The 20,227-nt window shown below is 45.1% G+C and overlaps 2 protein-coding genes across 5 annotated transcripts in view; one reads left to right on the forward strand and one right to left on the reverse strand.

Moving 5' to 3' along the window:
* XPC (XPC complex subunit, DNA damage recognition and repair factor) overlaps positions 1–10,286 on the reverse strand; it is a 51,047-nt gene extending 40,761 nt beyond the window's left edge. The window contains exons 1-7 of one of the 3 annotated variants that reach the window (XM_063426287.1): positions 10,077–10,285; positions 8,658–8,792; positions 8,219–8,417; positions 6,586–6,692; positions 6,167–6,287; positions 5,874–5,958; positions 5,486–5,637 (exon numbers count right to left, since the gene is read on the reverse strand). In XM_063426287.1, coding sequence (XP_063282357.1) covers positions 5,486–5,637; positions 5,874–5,958; positions 6,167–6,287; positions 6,586–6,692; positions 8,219–8,417; positions 8,658–8,792; positions 10,077–10,182 — 905 coding nt within the window. In that variant the 5' untranslated portion in view covers positions 10,183–10,285. Of the gene's footprint in view, positions 1–5,485; positions 5,638–5,873; positions 5,959–6,166; positions 6,288–6,585; positions 6,693–8,218; positions 8,418–8,657; positions 8,796–10,076 lie in introns of all 3 variants that reach the window. The other 2 variants (XM_063426285.1, XM_063426286.1) reach the window with 2 other exon arrangements.
* Positions 10,287–10,325: 39 nt separating this feature from the next.
* On the forward strand, positions 10,326–13,813 carry LSM3 (LSM3 homolog, U6 small nuclear RNA and mRNA degradation associated). 2 transcript variants are annotated; one of them, XM_063426292.1, is made up of 4 exons: positions 10,326–10,417; positions 12,397–12,507; positions 12,613–12,708; positions 13,448–13,813. In XM_063426292.1, exons 1-4 carry the CDS (start codon positions 10,397–10,399, stop codon positions 13,526–13,528), a joined length of 309 nt encoding a protein of 102 aa, XP_063282362.1. In that variant the 5' UTR covers positions 10,326–10,396; the 3' UTR covers positions 13,529–13,813. The 2 variants fall into 2 exon arrangements, with proteins under 2 accessions (XP_063282362.1, XP_063282361.1); XM_063426291.1 differs by lacking the exon at positions 10,326–10,417 and adding an exon at positions 11,221–11,327.
* Positions 13,814–20,227: the final 6,414 nt, after the last annotated feature.

Consider the following 20,227-nt stretch of genomic DNA (forward strand, 5'->3'; position numbering starts at 1 on the left):
GGGAAGTTTCTAAGAGCCCCTCGGTGTGTTACCTGATACAGGTGGGTTATATTGTGTGTCGCCCATATCTTAAAATTGAACGAAGGGTTCAGTATGTGGAGGGCTCTCAGGGGTGTCGCCGGAGACCAATGTGATGTCGAACAAACCCTGAGTCTGTGTTTATCCCAAGTAGTTAGCATCAGTCTGGTGGTCGGCAGTATTTTGGGGGTGCAGGGGCGTAGATCTTTTGGCACCCATAAATAATAAGGGAGATGTTTCCCTCCTAGTCTGTGGGACTCCAGAGTCACCCATTGTGGGGTGTGGGGCTGTGTGTGGCACCCAATGATGTTGGCTAGGTGTGTGGCCCTGTGATATTCTCGAACGTCCGGGAATCCCAGACCTCCGTCACGGATCGTGCGGGATAGAAGTTTCCAAGGAACCCTCGGTTTCCTGTGCTGCCAGCTAAATCTCAACAGGGTTGTCTGCAGGGCTTTGAGGAATTTTGCGGGAACGTTAATTTGTAGTGTGCGGAACAGATATAGTAACTTTGGGAGTATCACCATTTTTATAGCTGCGCAGCGGCTCACCCATGTTATGTATTTCCCTTCCCAAGATTTTAGTATAGATTCTATCTCATTGAATAATTTTTGATAGTTTGTTGCAAAAAGAGAGTTGGGGGATTTCGTCAACTTTATGCCTAAGAAGGTGAGGAAGTCCTGTCTCCAGTCATATTTAAACGCCTTACGTAGACGCTCCATGGTGTCACCCTCTATGCCTATTCCCATTGCTTGTGTCTTGTTAACGTTAAGTTTATAATAAGAGTGGGAGCTGTAGTTTTGTATTTCTTTCTGTAGGTTTGGGAGTGATATGTTTGGTTGAGCCAGAGTTAGCAGGACATCGTCCGCAAATAGATTGAGTTTATACTCCCGCTCGCCAATCACTATACCATGTATGTTAGGATTGCGTCTGATCGCCTCCGCCAGTGGCTCAAGGGCAAGGACATAAAGGAGAGGAGAGAGGGGACACCCCTGACGTGTACCATTTGATATGGTGAACGGGGCGGACTGAAACCCTGATGTCGATACTGAGGCATTTGGGGAGCTGTATAGGGCCTTAATCGCCACTTGATATTCGTGGGGGAAGTCAAATTTCGTCAGAACCGCGTCTAGGAAAAGCCAATTCAGTCTGTCGAATGCTTTCTCCGCGTCAAGAGAAACTATGAGCCCCTGAGTCCGGTCCATGTGTATGGTCTGTAAGATGTCTACTACCTTTCGGGTGTTGTCCGACCCCTGTCTCCCGTGTACAAATCCCACTTGGTCGTCTGAGATGATAGTAGGGAGAATGGTCTTAAGTCGGGTGGCTAGTATTTTTGCATATAGTTTGGTGTCTGAGTTCAGTAGGGAAATTGGGCGAAAATTCTGGCATAATGTTGGAGGTTTGCCGGGTTTCGGGAGGGTTATCACTCTAGCTGCCAGGAATTCCGGGGGGAAAGTACCTGTGCGTTGCGCATGATTGAATGCTGTGGCGAGATAGGGAGCTAGGAGGTGCTTAAACTTTGCGTAATAGGCATTTGTGTAGCCGTCTGGGCCTGGGGCTTTTCCTGTGGGGAGGGAGTCAATGCATTCTAAGATTTCTTGTTCTGTGAAAGGGGCTGCTAGTGCTGATTTTTGGGTGTCATTCAGGGAGGGTAAGGGGATCTCCTTTAGATAGTCCTGTATGCCTGACGTCGTGGGGTTTGGGGTGTTGGGGTCGTCTTTGAGGTTATAGAGCTGGCCGTAGTACTGCGCGAACTCTTTGCAAATTTCGGTGGGCATGTGAAGTTTATGTCCATCTTTATTTATTATGTGGGCTATGCGAGTTTGTTGCTGTTTTTCCCTTAGATGGTGGGCTAAAAGTTTGCTCGCTTTGTTGCCTTGTACATATGAATGTGATTTTAACCTTTTTAGCATGAGACCAAACTTTTGAAGTCTGATCCCATTAAGTTTATTTTGTAGGGACGCTATTGTCTGTTTGCGTTCTTGCGATGGCTGTGTTTGATTAACTCTATGAAGCTTCTCCAATTGCTGACTACACGGAGATAATTCTTTTTCGGCTTGTTTCTTAATGTAAGAGGCTCTACTTATTAATGTGCCTCTCATCACCGCCTTATGTGCCAACCAGAGTGAGTGGGGGTTTTGAACTGATGTGCAATTCGTGTTAAAATAATGTTTTAGTTCCTCCTCCATTTGTGTACAAAATTGTGTGTCGTTCAGCAAGTGTTCATTGAGACGCCACGGGTTCCTATGTTTGTAGTCGTAATTGTTGGCGATTGTTAGTATCACTGGTGCATGGTCTGACCAGTTTATTGCTGTAATTTCACAGCCTATTATTTTGGACATAGCGGAGTCGTGCATGAGACATCCGTCTATTCTAGAATATGTATTATGTACTCTCGAGTGATGTGAGTATGTCCTTTCCCCTGGGTGGAGAGCTCTCCACACGTCCCTAAGACCAAACGATGATACTAGATTTCTGAGGGCCTTGCTTTGTTTTTTTAGGGAGCTATAATTTGGAGAGGAGGGTGGTCTGGTGGAGTCCCACAAAGGATCAAGTATGTGATTAAAGTCACCGCACAGCAAGAGGGTGCCCTTCCTCACCTTTTCCACCCTGGTGAGAACTCCGTGCAGGAAATTTCTCTGGTTGGTGTTAGGTGAGTAAACGTTTACTAACGTGTAGTCTGCGTCATTTATGGAGCATTGCCAGATGATGTATCTACCCCCAGGGTCTATGATGTGGCTGTGTGATACCACTGTGAGGTCCTTACTCAGGAGTATAGAGACCCCTTTGGATTTCTGAGTTGTAGTTGCGTGAAGCTGGTGAGGGTATAAACGTGAGTTCAGTTTTGGGTGTGCGTCTGTCCTGAAGTGGGTTTCCTGCAGATAAACCACATCCGCCTGTGTCTTTTTAAGTTCTCTGTCTAGAACATGCCTTTTGTATGGGATATTCAAACCCTGTGTATTGAGGGAGTAAAGTTTCATACTGAATGTTGACGGTGTTTAAGCGCGGTGTCATAAGCCTGTGTCCTATGTAAATTTTGTGGGACGCCCTTAAGGTGGGTCCCCTGTAGTTGGTTGGGGCTTGAGTGCTCATTACAAATAATCCTTATCTTCCATATATGCCTGTTGTGTGTTCCCATTCTGGAAATACCTATGTGTGAGTTCCCTGCTACAAACGTTCCCTCCCCTCTGCCCCAGAGCAACCCAATATAGATTGTCGCTCCTATGTTGTTCGTCGTGACCATGTGAAAAAAACAGTTAACATATATACACAAGTATAAACATAAACATAAATTTAACTGGTACATGTATACCCGAATGGTATCTAATGATGTATTTAACCTGCTAGTTCTCCCACTAGCTCTACCCTGCGAGGGGGTGATGGGGTCCAGGTCCAGCTTGCCGGCCACACTGGTACCCGTGCCCCCGAGCCTCTGGCTCTGATTTGTATTTTAATTAAAGAAATGAATTGTCTGCGTTTATAAGATAGAAACCCCTTCTGGTTTGGAACCGCGGACATGCCTATGCCCTGTCCCACTCGGTAGCTTCGAATATGTGGCCTGGTATGTGCAGCGCTCTCCGTAACTGTGCTGCAAGCCCGTCGGATATCTTCTGTAATGGGGGGGGGGGGGGGGGGGGGAGAACAACTATGTGCCCTGTGGCTGTTAAGAGGGAGTTAGGATTGATGTGGCCCGGGCCTAGTAATGGCCTTGTAATGGCCTTATTGGGGACACTGTCATGCTGCGCTCTAATTACAGTAGTCCGCTCCCGTTTTCCCTTCATGTTCTCCCGGTTTCCCTCATGATGGATATGTTTGCCCCCATTATTACTTTCCATATAACAAATAATACAATTAATACAACCATTACACGTTGGAGTGTTCTGACATATTACCCATCTCCGGCTAGAGTCCATGGTGCATATGAATGCACTGTTCGCTTGGACCACTATAGCGTAAAAGTTCATGATGGTCTGTGTCGAGGTTTGGATCTTTGTGGGTCGGGAGGGCTCAGCTTAGCGCCTTCAGTTGCCCGTTGGCGCCTTGGAAGATTTGGTGTATTTGACCGTTTGCCATTCTGGCTGAATGACCGCTGATCTTTTGGGCCTTTCAGCCGGTGTTTCCATGTTAATGCCCCAGCTTCGTAGCAGGCGGATGCCCGCCGCCTCGTCCGAGACTACGTGAGTTTTACCTTCGTTCAATATTAGTAGCTTTATCGGGAAGCCCCAGCGGTAAGATATTTTCTTATTCCGCAGTTCTGTGGTGATAGCTCTGAAGGATCTCCGACGTCGGAGTGTCTCTGCGGAGAGGTCTGTATACACTTGTATGTGTTTGTATTTTTCCGGCAGGTCTTGAGTTGGTCTCTTGGACCGGAGAAGGGCCTCCTTGACGTGATAGTAGTGAAGCTTGGTTAGTACATCTCGTGTAGTGGACGCAGGTAGGTGCTGGGGCTTCGCTACTCTGTGGGCTCTGTCCATCAGAAACATATTGTGTGGTATGTCGGGGGCCATGGCTTGGAACAGTCCCGTGAGGTACGCCATTAGTTCTATCGGTGGGACATCTTCAGGGACCCCTCTTATCCGCAAGTTCTGGCGTCGCGATCTATCTTCCAGATCCATATTTTTTATTTCGTGTCTGTCAATCCGGTCTTCTAGTTCCTCCATTTTTGCAGCTAAATTGCTGTGGGCTTCGGCGAAGTCCGCCATTTTGCCTTCCATGTGGGCTGTGCGGGTTCCGAGTTCTATAATGTCGCGGCGGAGATCTGCAATAGCGGACTGTACTGTGGCTTGGATCTTGCTCGCCATGTCGTCCAACATTTTCTGGAACAGTTCCCCGTGGATTCGGATAGTGTTTTGAGGGGATTGTGGCCTGTCGCGATCTTCTTCCTCTTCACTTCCGTCGCCATCTTGGATCGCTTGCACCGTGGCTTTTGGAGTAGTCGGTTTGGCCGTGAAGAAGGAATGCTTCTCTTTAGCTTCTGCCGCTTTTCGGGTCCCCCATTGTGACATGGTAGGTGCCCGGGTTGTTTGGCGGGGTTTAGTGCTGTTTAGCCGCTGTATATGCCGTTTGTTTCAGCCTTCAGCCGGGGAGCTCGTTCCTCATGCGGCCATTCAGCTCGAGCGCAGGCTCCGCCCCCCACTACAATACATTTTAAGTCTAAAACCACTCTTGATCATCGGTCTTTATGGAAAAAGTTTTGCAGAAATAATGCCTTATGTGATTAAGCTACAATGTCTTATGAAAGCAAGCACATAGTTAATCAGTACAAACAAGAAGAAAAGATAAGTATAAATGAACACACTGAAACACTAAAGGATTGCACATGTTATTACACAATATATCAAAGTGCACACATCTTTCTTTCATGATAGTGTCCCTCGTGTCAGGAGTTGTTTATTTCTTTGTTTTGATACAGAAAAGCTCACTCTATAAAGCCAGAACAGCAGTTCATGTGTTAAGCTCATAAACTTACCAGTTCAACAGATTGGTCAGATATGACAAATTCAAAGAGGCAGGAGAGGTAAACTTTGCTGGAACTACAGAAAGGGCCACAGCCAACAAGTCAGGCATGCTACACGTGTTACTGCGATGGAAACCATTGCCCAACAAGCAAAGCAAATGAACCTGCAATATTAGGGAGGAAAAAAAAAAAAACACAACAACTTATTTCAATACTTTGCCATGTTGAACTCAGCAAAAAATTAACCCCTTTTTGTTTCAACTCGGCAGTTTTGAGGGTTGATGTTAAATAAAAAAAAAAAAAAGAAAGAAGAGTACAAACCAGTCTTGAAGGCTAGTATGATAGAAAGTGTGTTTATGGACTAATGAAACTTATATGCTGATTATGCTTTGATCCTCACCTTGTGGGTATCTTCCCGAAGCTCCTTACTGAATCGATTCATCATCCTACGAAGGTATGCTGCAAATTCTGCCTTCCTTTTCTCTCTGCAAACAGGAAGAGGTGAAGCACATACCGTCTTTCACCACTCCAGTTGTTATGGACTAACCACTTGCCTAGCTATGACTCAAGTGAAGTCCATACCAACTGGAGTTCTAAGGATAGCCATCACTAATCTAAACACTAGAGAAATCTGATATGGAGCCTATGAAAATATGCGTGAACAAAAAGGTACAAAATATATAAGAAACTTACCTCCTTAATCGTTTCCTGGCTGCTTCTGCTGTCTCAATTTCAATCTCCACCGGCTCAGCAGGAAGATCAGTTTCCAAAGATGTAGTGGCTTGAAGATCCTCCACTGCAGGCCCATTGAGTTCTAAATAAAGGAATCATAGTAAGTCAAAGCCAATAAAGAATTATCTAAAGCTTGATAAGTGTAACAAAACCCCCCACAACTCAGACATATAACAAAGCAACATACGAAGAGGCCTACAACTGTGACCAATAAACAAAAGAAAACCAAATAAGCACATACTTCTTAAAATGATCGCAATTAATCTGAATTACAATGTATATACTGTGTCAACAATTTATCCCTGGAAGTATCTGATTACTGGCTAGAACAAAACTCCAAATAACACATTAAATACAATTAACAAACCATTCTGCCATACCTTCTACATCCTCCCAGTCATCCTCACTCTCTTCTTCAGAATCCTCATAATCACTGCCTTTTTTTACAGTTGCTTCAGGAATAATCCTCTCTAGATTTAGGAGATCCCTGGTGGAAACAGCATTGAGAGATCTTTTAGGACCATTCAGAAATCACACTTCTAGCAATGTCAGGCAAATTGCAATGTTAATGTATCAATAAAGCACAATTCCTATGAACTTTGCCTGTGTTGTTGCTGGCAAATGTTAATGGGAGTTACAGTTTGCTAATGGCTGGAGAGCAGCTACCTGAATAAATATGTTTTAGATTATCGGCAGAAATAAAGCAAATGTGTGTGAGCAAACTCTTGTCAAAGGATAGCATACAACTATTCTTCTATCTTAGCCTAAAAAATATTTTTGTGTGTAGAATTTCTAACAATTCCCAGTTTAGTGAACACACTGAGCTAACAAATTGTAATTGTTTGGTGAATATCCAGCAAATCACATTATCGGGAAATCGCCAAGGAATTGCAAACTCACAGGGTTATTCACTAAAGTGAGAATTCAAAGTGAATTCCAAATTTAAGGACAAAGTAGCTGCACTGGAAGCACAGCTGAATTCGATTATTGCTCTGGTTCAGCTGTGTTGCCCTTAAAATTTAAATTCAATTTTAATTCTCACTTTAACCCCTTAAGGACACATGACATGTGTGACATGTCATGATTCCCTTTTATTCCAGAAGTTTGGTCCTTAAGGGGTTAAAGGAACATTATGGGGTCAGGGACACAAACATGTATTCTTGACCTTATAGTGTTAAAACCACCATCTAGCCTGGCCCAATTAAATACAGTATATTTTACCTTTATTTCAGCCTGCTGCTGGCTCTGCCCCTGATCTGCCTGCTTGGCTGATATCATCAGAAGTGTTAATCTGAACCAATCACAATGATTTTCCATGGGCAAGTCTGAAATTGTCAAGGAGGCAAATGTGGGGCAGAGCCAGCACAAGCCAAACACAGCCCTGGCCAATCAGCATCTCCTCATAGAGATGCATTGAATCATGCAGACGCTGGAGACACTGAATGGCAGTGCTGCGCCCCCAATAAGAACCTTTTAATAACCATCTGAGAAGTAGCCAGTTAAGGTATCCCTAGGTTGTCATGTAAACACTGCATTTTCTCTGACAAGGCAGCTTTCACGACAAAATGCATGAAGACCATGCTTATACTCACCAGAACAAATACAATAAGCTGTAGTTGTTCTGGTGACTATAGTGTCTCTTTAATAAATAACCCTGTCAATTGAGGATAACTGAGTTGGAATATTTCCCAGTGTGACTATTTTGTCACAATAAATATAATTTTCTGGTTAATTTTATGTTTTTGCCCCACAATAGTATTTAGTAAACACCAAATTACAGCAAACTGACATCGAAATGTCAATGTTTAGTCAAATTCAGCCGATCTAAAAAAATAAATAAAAAAAATCTCCAAACCTATCCACAACTTTATATTTTAACCTTAATTTTGCAATTCAATTTTAAATTTCTTAATTCAGTGAATAAACATGTTTGCATGCGTCATGTGTAAAAATTAGCACGGAGGTCTGGTTGATCAATATAAAGAGAAGATTAAAGAAGTCTACATTACTTACCTAATTTCTTCCTCTGTCTCCTCTTTTTTTAGTTCAGTTGGTTTCTTTGGCTTGGAAGGTTTTTTTCTGGGGCACACTGCAGGGGATGTCTCCGCCACACAGGCTTTAACAGTCTTTTTAGTGTTTCGCACACCTGGTGCTGTGGGTTTACTTTTTTTAGCTGGGACCTTTCCATCTTCATGCATGTCGTCCTTGCCATCTGCAAGTTTAAACCACAAAGAGATTTGTAAACAGGAAGGCATGCATGTGCAAAGTATTCATTGGCAAAATATAAAGTAAAAACAACCTTTTGAAAACACTTTCATTTTATCTGCTACTGACTTTGAAAAGGCTGAGTGCACTGCTTGGGAGCATACACGAGAAAAGACAAAGGGGTATAAGTTGCTCACTGAATAATAGCAGACACAAATTTGTAGCTTTGTAGACTCTGTAAACTCACCCCCTTGTTCTGTAACCTTGGCTTGGCTTCCTCTCCTTCTCTTGGCAGGCAGGTTCTTTGACTTTTTGGTCCCTGTCTTTGCATCCGCAGATCCCTTTTGCTTCCCCATCTCTTCCTCGTCTGTTTTGCATTCTGCTGCTTGTTGAAAATAGGGAGCAATTAAGCAAATACACATGTCATCTACAACGCTCAGACAGGCAAAGGTGAAAATAAAGGATAGGGTATAGAATGATAAACACGCTAGAGTTGTAAAATGCAGGAAAATAGAACGAAACTATGAAAGGGCACAAGTGTACAGGATGGAAGCTTGGCGCAAGGAGACCAACGGGTAAAATGGAAGAACGCTTAAAGTAGACTGGTGTTATGGATTACTTTTCAAACCATGTAGACTACTTGCTGCACAATCACACTTGTGATTAGGGATACAAGAGGAGTGCCTATTGTAAGGGGGTGCAGCGCGTGGCCGGCCCAGGGGGGGGGAGGGAGGACAGGCGTGCGGACGGCCCGGGGGGAGGAAGGACAGGCACGCGGCCGGCCCGGGGGGAGGGAGGACAGGCGCGCGGCCGGCCCGGGGGGGAGGGAGGACAGGCGCGCGGCCGGCCCGGGGGGGGAGGGAGGACAGGCGCGCGGCCGGCCCGGGGGGGGAGGGAGGACAGGCGCGCGGCCGGCCCGGGGGGGGAGGGAGGACAGGCGCGCGGCCGGCCCGGGGGGGGAGGGAGGACAGGCGCGCGGCCGGCCCGGGGGGGGAGGGAGGACAGGCGCGCGGCCGGCCCGGGGGGGGAGGGAGGACAGGCGCGCGGCCGGCCCGGGGGGGGAGGGAGGACAGGCGCGCGGCCGGCCCGGGGGGGGAGGGAGGACAGGCGCGCGGCCGGCCCGGGGGGGGAGGGAGGACAGGCGCGCGGCCGGCCCGGGGGGGGAGGGAGGACAGGCGCGCGGCCGGCCCGGGGGGGGAGGGAGGACAGGCGCGCGGCCGGCCCGGGGGGGGAGGGAGGACAGGCGCGCGGCCGGCCCGGGGGGGGGGAGGGAGGACAGGCGCGCGGCCGGCCCGGGGGGGGGAGGGAGGACAGGCGCGCGGCCGGCCCGGGGGGGGGAGGGAGGACAGGCGCGCGGCCGGCCCGGGGGGGGGAGGGAGGACAGGCGCGCGGCCGGCCCGGGGGGGGAGGGAGGACAGGTGCGCGGCTGGCCCGGGGGGGAGGGAGGACAAGCGCGCAGCCAGTGGTGACATAGCTTTACACATACAGTCTTAGAATTTCACTTTGAATTCTCCACAATTCTCACTTTAGTGAATAATCTTGCCAGTGAAACCACTTATTGCAAAGAATGCAGGTACAGAGAACACGATGTGAGCAGGTGCTGTGCAGGAGGAATGCCCAGGCAGAATGGGGCTATTGTTTACTGTAAAAGGCAGACAGTGCTCACCAGTCTCTGCAGCCCTAGCTTGGCTTCCCCTTCTCTGCTTGGCTGGCCGCTTCCTCGGTTGCTTGCTCCCTGCCTTCTCCTCCACAGACCCCCTGCGTTTCCCCATCTCTCCCTGTCTGGATTCACATGCTGCAGCTTGTGTAACACACCGGAAACGCCAGAATGTCAACTTCCGGTGCCGAGAATGAGCAGACCAGAGACAGACAGCGGGCTCGCCATCTGGCTCCGCCCCCTCCAGCCTGATTGGTTGTTACACCTCTTCTTCAGCCCAGCGCGAGCATTGCTGTGTCCTCTTACTTCCGGTGCGCGGGGTTTTCAAGATGGCGGATGATGGGGACCAGGTGAGTCTCTGTGTACTGGCTGTCCCTCTGTCCCCGCAATGCTGTCCGGTTACTCCCTCAGAGCTAATCTCCGGTCACCTGCCCACTCAGGGCTCCGGTCTCAGTAAGCATTGTATAGATTTACCGCCCCACGGCCACTGCGTGGAGAGAGCAATCCTACGGCACAGTCACCATGGGAACCAGGATATCAGTATATTGTGAATATTCCAAGCATAGAACGTTCATTACACCACAGTTACTCTATGTACCCATACCTGGATGGCTGCTGGAGAACCTCTTGGCCAAAAAAAAACTGTCAATCAGTAGATTTGCCCCCCCCCTTTTTTTTTTTTTATATACTATCCCTCTCCATGTCAGTCATTTAACATTTTAGCTGCTGTGATTATACTGCTCACTGAGCTGGCAGTATTTAAAGGGACACTATAGTCACCTGGACAGCTTAATGAGGTTGTTCAGGTGAGAACGATAGCTCCCTGCAGCCTTTCTCATGTAAACACTGTATTTTCTGAGAAAATACAGTGTTTACATTGAAAGCTAGGAACACCTCCAGTTGCAGTCACTCAGAGTGAACCAGAGGGACTTCGGAGTTGATGGAGGTATAATATGCCTGTCAGCAGAGCACAGGGCAGCACTGTGCACAGAATCCTGTGATTCAGTGTCTCCTCCCAATGCATGCAGACACTGAACTTTCCTCAGAGATTCATTGATTAAATTCATCTCTATGAGGAGATGCTGATCGGCCAGGGCTGTGTTTGAATCATGCTGGCTCTGCCCCTGATCTGCCTCTTTGTCAGTCTCAGCCAATCCTATGGGGAAGCACTGTGATTGGATCAGGCTTCCACATGTCAGCGGACTGCTTGTTTTTCTGAGTCTAACAGCATGCAGATTTACAGCTTCTGGCTTGAATACAGTAAGATTTTTTTTTTTTACTATATTTATGGAGGCATGAGGGGCCCAGGGGGGTTAGATGGTGGTGCTAACACTATAGGGTCAGGAATACATGTTTGTGTTTCTGACCCTATAGTGATCCTTTAAAATGGGACATTGTGCACGGCAAGGAAATTTCAGATCTAATTGAGCTTTAATTTGAATGGTAATTCACTTATTTGTAAATTACACGATTGCATAAAACCTTGACAGTCACTTTCTGGGTTTTCTGTAATGATTCACTTTTTATATTTTTTCCAATCTTATATTGTAAAAGTTTTTTAGCAAATTACATCAAAATCTAGTTCTAGCTAGACAAAGTCAGGATACGCAGTGCAAATGAGGAAGAGTACAGAAACACTATTTCTGTGTCACCTTATCAATTAGTGTTACTCTAACCTGTTTTTTGAAATGTATCAGTTTTCCTTTTGAACGTATAAAACTGCTATTCTGACTCTAATTCCTCCTTGGGCCAAATACTATTCACACTTCATCCCTGCTGCATTACTAGGTTCCTGGTTAGTGTTCCATACAAATGCTTCTCCTAAAGAAGGTTTTTTTTTTTTTTAACCTTTTGAAAAATGCGCCAATTGGCTACTTTTGATAGCATGCTTGCAGTGTTCATGAAGAGTAGAAAGGTATAGGCTGTCCGGAGGGTGGATAAGGGGAGGGAAAATAAGGTATAGTCATGTACAGGATGTCATGGGGAGTGCTAAGAAGAATGGCAATAAGAAGGAAGCACTTTAGTTGGATTGTGCGTGAGTTGCATGCACACTGTCCTACAGACTTCTCCTTGAAGGTGCGAACACAGTGCCACCTGCGAGGGAAGAAGCCGACAATATCCAGTGCACAGTGTGTACTGATCAGTAAATCCAGAACAGAGCTGACTAAGTCACGTGTGCTGTAGCTGTAACTAGACTTTGCCACAAAAATCAGAGATTTCTGTGTATAGGTTTGCTCAGGGACCACTTCAGCAAAATTATTTAAAAAGTGTATGGTACAAAAGTCAGATGTAATAAATCTGTTCTTTAAATCTTGTGTTTGTGATATAGGCACCAACCACAAATACAGTAGAAGAGCCCCTTGATCTGATCCGGCTGAGTTTAGATGAACGGATATATGTGAAGATGAGAAATGATAGAGAGCTTCGGGGACGGCTGCATGTAAGTGTGTTACATTTTTTGGGGGGTTTCTGTTCTTAAAAAAAGTGTACAGCATCACACTAGAGACATCTGGTTAATTATGTGTACATATCTTTTCCAATGCAGGCATATGATCAGCACTTGAATATGATATTGGGGGATGTTGAAGAAACCGTTACAACAATAGAGATTGACGAAGAAACATATGAAGAGATTTACAAGGTAACAAACTTTAGGATGAGTATATTGAAAAAGCTGTTGTAGAATCTTACCTTGCAAACTACACATGTTGTTTGATCAAATCCTTGGCAACCTCACTGTTTTAATATTTTATATGAAAACAATGGGATGGTGAGATTTTATGTGAAACATTTGCTGTCTTGCACATGAAAATCAATCACTCAAAACCTGGCCTGCGTGATTTTTCTTTATTGTATGCTGAGCTGCAAGGTGTAGGGGGTGATTTAAAAATGGGTTGCTACCCGCAATACAATGGGTATAGAATTGGCTTATATATGCAATTAACATCCTTGCAAATACACACCTTGACATGGAGGGATAAATCATTTAGAGGTGATTAATAACTTCAGGGTTCCTTTAAATGGACATTCTGGGCACTAGAACAACCTCATTGCACAATAGTTTTTGGGTCATGATGAGATAATGGATATACTGTCTTGCCTTAAGTGGTTCAACGATGGCCTCAGACCATGTATCTCTTTCAGTCTACCATTGGCTCCACATTCACAAAACTGACTAAAAAAAGATTTGCTTTTTGTGAATTGCCAAATCTTGACAACTAAACTGCATTATACATCTCTAGTGAATAAATCCACTCAGAATAAATGTTCCCTTTTTAAATGTATTTTCTGTATAACATGTAAGGGTTGAGCTAACCCATACTACAGAATTCTGTGTCTTTGTGGGTGGTTTTTATTTTTACTTATCCTCTTTATTTCAGTCAACAAAGAGGAACATCCCAATGCTCTTTGTCAGAGGAGATGGTGTGGTTCTTGTAGCACCTCCTTTAAGAGTTGGCTGATGCACTGAACAAAGAATTGGAGTGAAACATCAAGATCTCTATCTAAATTACAGTGGCTGTAACACATCTGGGCTTAAACGGCCATTAAGGAGTCCTATGTATTATTTTTTTGGTATCTTTTTATGTTTATGGCAGAAGCAGCCTTTGCGTTTTTATTGCAATTTATAAATCAAAGTAAAATGTTATGTGACAGACCATCTCATAAATAACAGAACAATGGTACAGGTTTTACTGTATAAGGATTTAATTTTTTTGTTTAAAATTAAAGTAAGCATTGGTGCTGAATCTGTGTCCTTTGTCTGTAAAATCATCATGTGAGTGTGGCAGGGTGAAGGGGGTGAGTGACAGTGCAAAGAAGGCGACTCTGACAGGGTTGGGGGAGTTAATGTGATAGGGTAAGTGTGGCAAAGCAACGGCAGGTGAATTTGGTATGGTTTGAGCGGGTGAGAGATGACAAGATTAAGAGGGGTTAATGCAAGTTTGGCTGGGTGAAAGGGGTGATGGTGTTTGGGGACTGAAAGTGTTTGGGAATAATGTGTGTGTGGGGGGGATGTGCTGAGGAAGGCTGGGACAGTGTGTGTGGTAGCGGAGCTGTGACAGGGTAGCGGTCATCTTCATTCGTGAAGAGGAAGCTATGAATGTGCAGTGTAGATCCGATCCCTATGGGAACCATAAGGTTCGTGAATGTATGTGTTTTTTTTCCTCTCTAAAGTATAACATGTAGACCTCAGTCTGTACTTTTGGGCATGTCAGGGTAAATGAAAGCCTCTGAACTAGCGCCTGGAATACTTAAAGGAGCACTATAGGGTCAGGAACACAAACATGTATTCCTGACCCTATAGTGTTAAAACCACTATCTACTCCCTTTGCATCCCTAAAGATAGTAAAATCTTACTTGTGTTCAAGTCTGAAGCCTCTGACATCATCCGACATGGTGGCCTGATCCAATCACAATGTTTCCCCATAGGATTGGCTGAGATTGACAAGGAGGCAAATCAAGGGCACTGCCAGCACAATTCAAACACAGGCCTGGCCAATCAGCATCTCCTTATAGAGATGAATTGAATCAATGAATCTCTGAGGAAAGTTCAGTGTCTGCATGCAGTGGGAGGAGATACTAAATATTTTTAGATGTATTTTAGGCAGCCATGACCCAGGAAGTATCTCTAACAGCAATCTGTGGAGTGGCCAGTGAAGTTATCACTAGGCTGTAATGTAAACACTGCATTTTCTCTGAAAAGCCTGAAGGGAATGATTCTAACCACCAGAACAAATTCGATAAGCTGTAGTTGTTCTGGTGACTATAGTGTCACTTTGACTTTTGTTGTGTATATGTAAAACATTATGAGGAATGGAGGTTTTTTTTTTTAGTTACCTCCAATGGCCATGAGAGGATAAGCCAACATCAAGGCAGACCCCCCCCCCCAGGTGGGTCTTAACTCTAACCATTCACCTTGCTTCCTTGAGCTTCTGGCAAAGATCTCTAATGAGACCGGAAGACAAGTTACCTGTGCTCTCTCCTTAATCCCTATGTATTTTTAAACAAATGGAGTTTTTTTTTAGTTACCTCCAATGGCCATGAGAGGATAAGCCCACCTGCCAATGTCAAGGCAGACCCCCCGCAGGTGGGTCCTAACTCTAACCAGCCGCCCATATATAAAAAAATACCCCTTTCTGTCTCATTTGAGATCTTTGCCAGAAGCTCAAGGAAGCAAGGTGAATGGTTAGAGTTGGGACCCACCTGCGGGGGGTCTGCCTTGACGTTGGCAGGCGGGCTTATCCTCTCATGGCCATTGGAGGTAACTAAAAAACCTCCATTTGTTTAAAAATACATAGGGATTAAGGAGAGAGCGCAGGTAACTTGTTTTTCTTTGTTTTTTACTATACTGTATATTGGGGCTCATGTGTACTGTAGTCATTGCTGCCGCCCAGTGATCTTTCTGCATTATGCAGAATGGGCAGAGTCTAGATCTAACCATATTTAACTTATGGATATAAGCATATTGAGTGCCTTATGGGCAGGTTGACCCTAAAAAGGGTTGGAGATATGCCCTGTATTAGAACATATTAATACTTTGTGAAACCTTAGATGAGTTTGAGGTAATAACATAATGTGAACAATATGAAATGATAAATAAAATGCAACAGGTAATCACTGTCCATATTGTGTAACAGACATATGTGGTCATACAATACCCAGGACAAAAACGGAATTAAGTAAAGTTTAATCCACTCCGGTGTCATCAGAGGAATCTTACCGGATACTGAAGACTGGAAATCTGGCAGTGGAATGCCCCAGTCGCGTAGTATCTGGAGAGGCCTTCCTCAGTGGTTGTGACTGAGTGGATTGCTCCTAGTCGCAGTGTGAGAAGCTTTGCTGGATATCCCCATTGGTAGGAAATTTCCTTTGCTCGGAGCGTAGAGGTGAGTAAGGGATAAGACCTTGCGAAACTGCAGTGTGCTTGCCGATAAATCAGTGAAGACCTTTATATTCCCACACGGCTCTGGGAGGTCGCTATTTCTGTAGGCCTTGGCTATGCCTTCCTTCACATGGAAAAAGTGGATGCGGGTAATAACATCCCTTGTCACTGTGGAGGACAGTTGCTTAGGCTGTCTGAGTCGGTGGGCCCTATCCACTATGAGCTGTTCTGGGTGGATTTCTGGGGTCAGAGTTTGGAAAAGGGTCCAGTAGGTAATTAGGTAGGTCCTCTGGAATCTCCCTAATGCGGAGGTTGTTTCTCCATAAGTGGTCCTCCAGATCACCAGGTTAAATTTTTTTCTGTCATATGGTGGCAGTACCAGTGGGTTTTGCTCCTTCCTGTGGACAAGCATCTAACAAGCTTAATTAAATCAACAAAACCCCTCCCCCTTGCCCTATAAGAAGGGCTATCCGGCAAAACCAACCTCAGTTTCCTTTCTTGTCCCGAGAGGGAAGGACACAGCATCTGGAGGGTGAGACACACAGGCTGCTGGTCTGGGGGATTCCGGTTCGAGAGCTGCCCGGGCGGTTAGCTGAGAGACCATGCTACCTCCGTTATGGTTACGGAGCAAATGGATACATTGCCTCTTATGCCGAGAAGGTTCCGGCGAATACTTTCTGGAGGCGGTCTTGATGACCTGCGCACAGCGGTGGAACGCACGCCCGGGAGGTGATGCGTTCCACCAAAAGTTTCCGGTGGTGCGCATGCGCATGCCGAAACTTTATGAAAAATAAAAAAAAGCGAAGTTTGATGCTCGGCATAGACGAAGCTGTGCAGTACCCACTGACAGCATGGATGCTTGCCAGACGTGGTACGCCGTGTCACCAACCCCCCACACGGTTCAGAGGCATTTTGAGGTAAGGTGAATTAATCTTTCCTTCAAAATGATCTCTGTAAAAGTTTAGACACTTCATTTGCAAAGTGTGAAGCCACGTGGTAAGAAGAGGACGAAGATGACGATATGCTCTAGGAGGAGTTATTGTGAGCAGTATATGTACCCACTTTATGTACTATGATGAATTGCTGTGAGCAGTATATGTACTCGCTATATGCACTATGACGAATTGCTGTGAGCAGTATATGTACTCACTATATGCACTATGACGAAGTGCTGTGTGCAGAAGATGTATGCAATATATGCACTACGATGTGTGGCTGTGAACAGTATATGTAATCACTATATGTTCTATGACGAGTTACTGTGAGCAGTATATATACTCACTATATGCACTATGATGAATTGCTGTGAGCAGTATATGTACTCGCTATATGCACTATGACGAATTGCTGTGAGCAGTATATGTACTCACTATATGCACCATGACGACTTGCTGTGTGCAGAAGATGTATGCAATATATGCACTACGACGTGTTGCTGTGAACAGTATAGGTAATCACTATATGTTCTATGACGAGTTACTATGAGCAGTATATATATACTCACTATATGCACTACGAGGTGTTGCTGTGAACAGTATATGTAATCACTATATGTTCTATGACAAGTTACTATGAGCAGTATATATTCTCACTATATGCACTATGACGTGTTGCTGTGAACAGTATATGTAATCACTATATGTTCTATGACGAGTTACTATGAGCAGTATATATTCTCACTATATGCACTGTTGTGTTGCTGTGAACAGTATATGTTACCACTATATGTTCTATGACAAGTTACTATGAGCAGTATATGTACTCACTATAGGCACGGCGAGTTGATGTGAGCAATTTATGTACTCACTATATGCTATATGACGTGTTGCTGTGTAGCATGTACTCACGTTATGCTCGGACGAGTTGTAGACGTGTAGCATGTACTCACGTTATGCTCGGACGAGTTCTGTGAGCAGTGTATGCACTCACTATAGGCACTATGACGAGTTGCTGTGCACAGTATATGTACCCACTATATGCTCTGTGTGTGAGTGTCTAAGATGCCTCAGCCTCAGTAGGGGTACACACTATAAAGTCCTTGTATAAGGACAAGAACCTCTTTAGATGTATCCACTAGATGCTCTATGTCGCATTGTTTTGTTATCCACTCGACCTTAGTAGATGCACCCACTATATGCTCTATGCCGAGTTTGAAGTGTGGCCTCCGCTTCATTAGTTGTATGCACTGTATTCGTTAGGAATGAGAACTCAACCTCCGTGCATGCTCTGTTAGGAGTTACTTGAGGACTTAGCATTAGTATATGCATCTACTATATACTCTGTCGAGTTGATGTGTGGTCTCAACTTTAGTAACCACTATAGGCTATTTTAGGGGGGTTCTTTTCCTTTTTTATACTCTATAAAAAAAAAAAAGCCTCACTAGTTTCTGGGATATAGGTATACTCTATATGCCTTATGTATGAGGTACTGGGAAGACAGGGCCTCAGTATATGTCTTCACTAGTTTCTCTATGGATGAGTTACCAGGAGATGTATGCTCATTAGACGGTATAGAGATAGCATCTTCACAGTAGCTCATATATCTATATCAGTATCTATATCATCTCCACAGGAGTTGCGTAACCCTGGTATATGGCATAGGTTGTGTAGGTATGCTTTCTGTTCATACAAGATTCAGTATAGATTACTGATATCTCTGGCAATTTGGACGGTTAACGAACACACACAATGTAGGTTTTTTTCATCAACACACTGCAGAACAGGATTAACCTCTGCCCCAGTCGTTTCAGAAATTGCAGTGGTCTAATAAATTCCGTTATTTGTAGCAGGTGATTAGCGTGTAACCTCGGTACTGTCTGAAGAAGTACTGTTGTGTATATTAAGGCGATTATTTTAATTTTTGGAGATCAGACGGAGCGTACAGAGGGAAAAATGTCTGAGACCGACGTTTCCCCAGCAATCCATATATTCTATTGCCTATTCATAAGAGTCCCTAGATCTCGTAACATGTTAGAAAAAAAAATAAAATAAATCCCACTGTTTTCTCTCCCCGATCATAGAAGAAGGGGTGTTGGTAGTAGCGGATCCAATTTTCTAATTAGATAGAGTTCATTTCAGGAAGTCTGTTTTCCGTCTAATGTTTTCTGGTTGCGGATCGCTACAGTTTCTCTTTTTTTCCCCTTCATGTTTCGTGGTAATGATTAAGGGAAAATCCGCAGATTCCAGGGGTTTTAAGGTGTATTGCCACCCTTCATCTCTTCATTCCGTAGATACGGCAGAAGGCTGTAAATATTCAGGCGCACTCTTCTACAGGGTTGGTACATCAACCGTGTCACGACTAGTAATGTGGTCCAGCACGCAGAAACTATGTAAACATATACATAAGTCAGAAAAGGAAAAATAACAGGACAGAGCGTAAACCGGACCTTAGAATGGCCGGACTAATACGCTAGAGACAGAGAATGGTCAAAGGGAAAGCCGAGGTCAAGGAAGCCAGAAAATACTCAATACCGATAAAACAAGCCAAGTCAGGGAAACCAGAGATCAGAATAACCAGGGAAACGCCAAGGATCAGGATACCAGGAAATCAGAAACACGAAAATAGCACTTTCAGGAAACCAGGGAACTGAAACCACGACATGGCAAAGTACTAGGGTGAATTAGGGGTTTAAATACCCCTCTCTGAGCTATGATTGGTCAGAGGGCGACCTCTGACCCCAGAACGTGCGTGTGCGTTGACGTCGTGACGTCACGCACACGTTAGTATAATTCTCGGGGGCGGGGCTATCCATAGACGCGACCACGTGGTCGGCGCCATATTGGATTCGGGCGTGATGCCCGGAAGAACTACACGCGCGGTTCCCGGCTCGCCGACGAGCAGGTAAGCTCGTGTAGTCGGAGCGGTCGTGCCGGTCGGGCACGACCGTGAGGCTCGGCGGGCCGGTGACCGCAACAAACCGGCAGGGAGGAACCGGTGTAGGCGCTCTCTCTCTCTCCTGCATGCGGTTATCTTGCTGAGGTGCAAATTCATCTAGTAGATATTTCGGTAGTTCTTTTCAGAGGGATTGACATAGCCGTCTAGCTCAGAGAGGGTATTTGGAATTAGGAAGTTTGGTCCTTATGTCCGTGTAATTTGACTCTCTGGAGTGGAAAATTGTTGTTCCAGCCAGGGCTCTGTTGACAAACTTTTCAACGACCAAGTCACTTCCTGTTTCAGTACAGGTCCCTCGGTGATGGATTACTCTCTTTGTAATGTGTCTTACTTCCGCTTACGTTTTTTCTAGTTGTCTTAAAAAATTAGGTCTATCGGAGCCTTATCC

The sequence above is a fragment of the Pelobates fuscus genome, chromosome 7, assembly GCF_036172605.1.
Source record: "Pelobates fuscus isolate aPelFus1 chromosome 7, aPelFus1.pri, whole genome shotgun sequence".
NCBI classification, from domain to species: domain Eukaryota; kingdom Metazoa; phylum Chordata; class Amphibia; order Anura; family Pelobatidae; genus Pelobates; species Pelobates fuscus.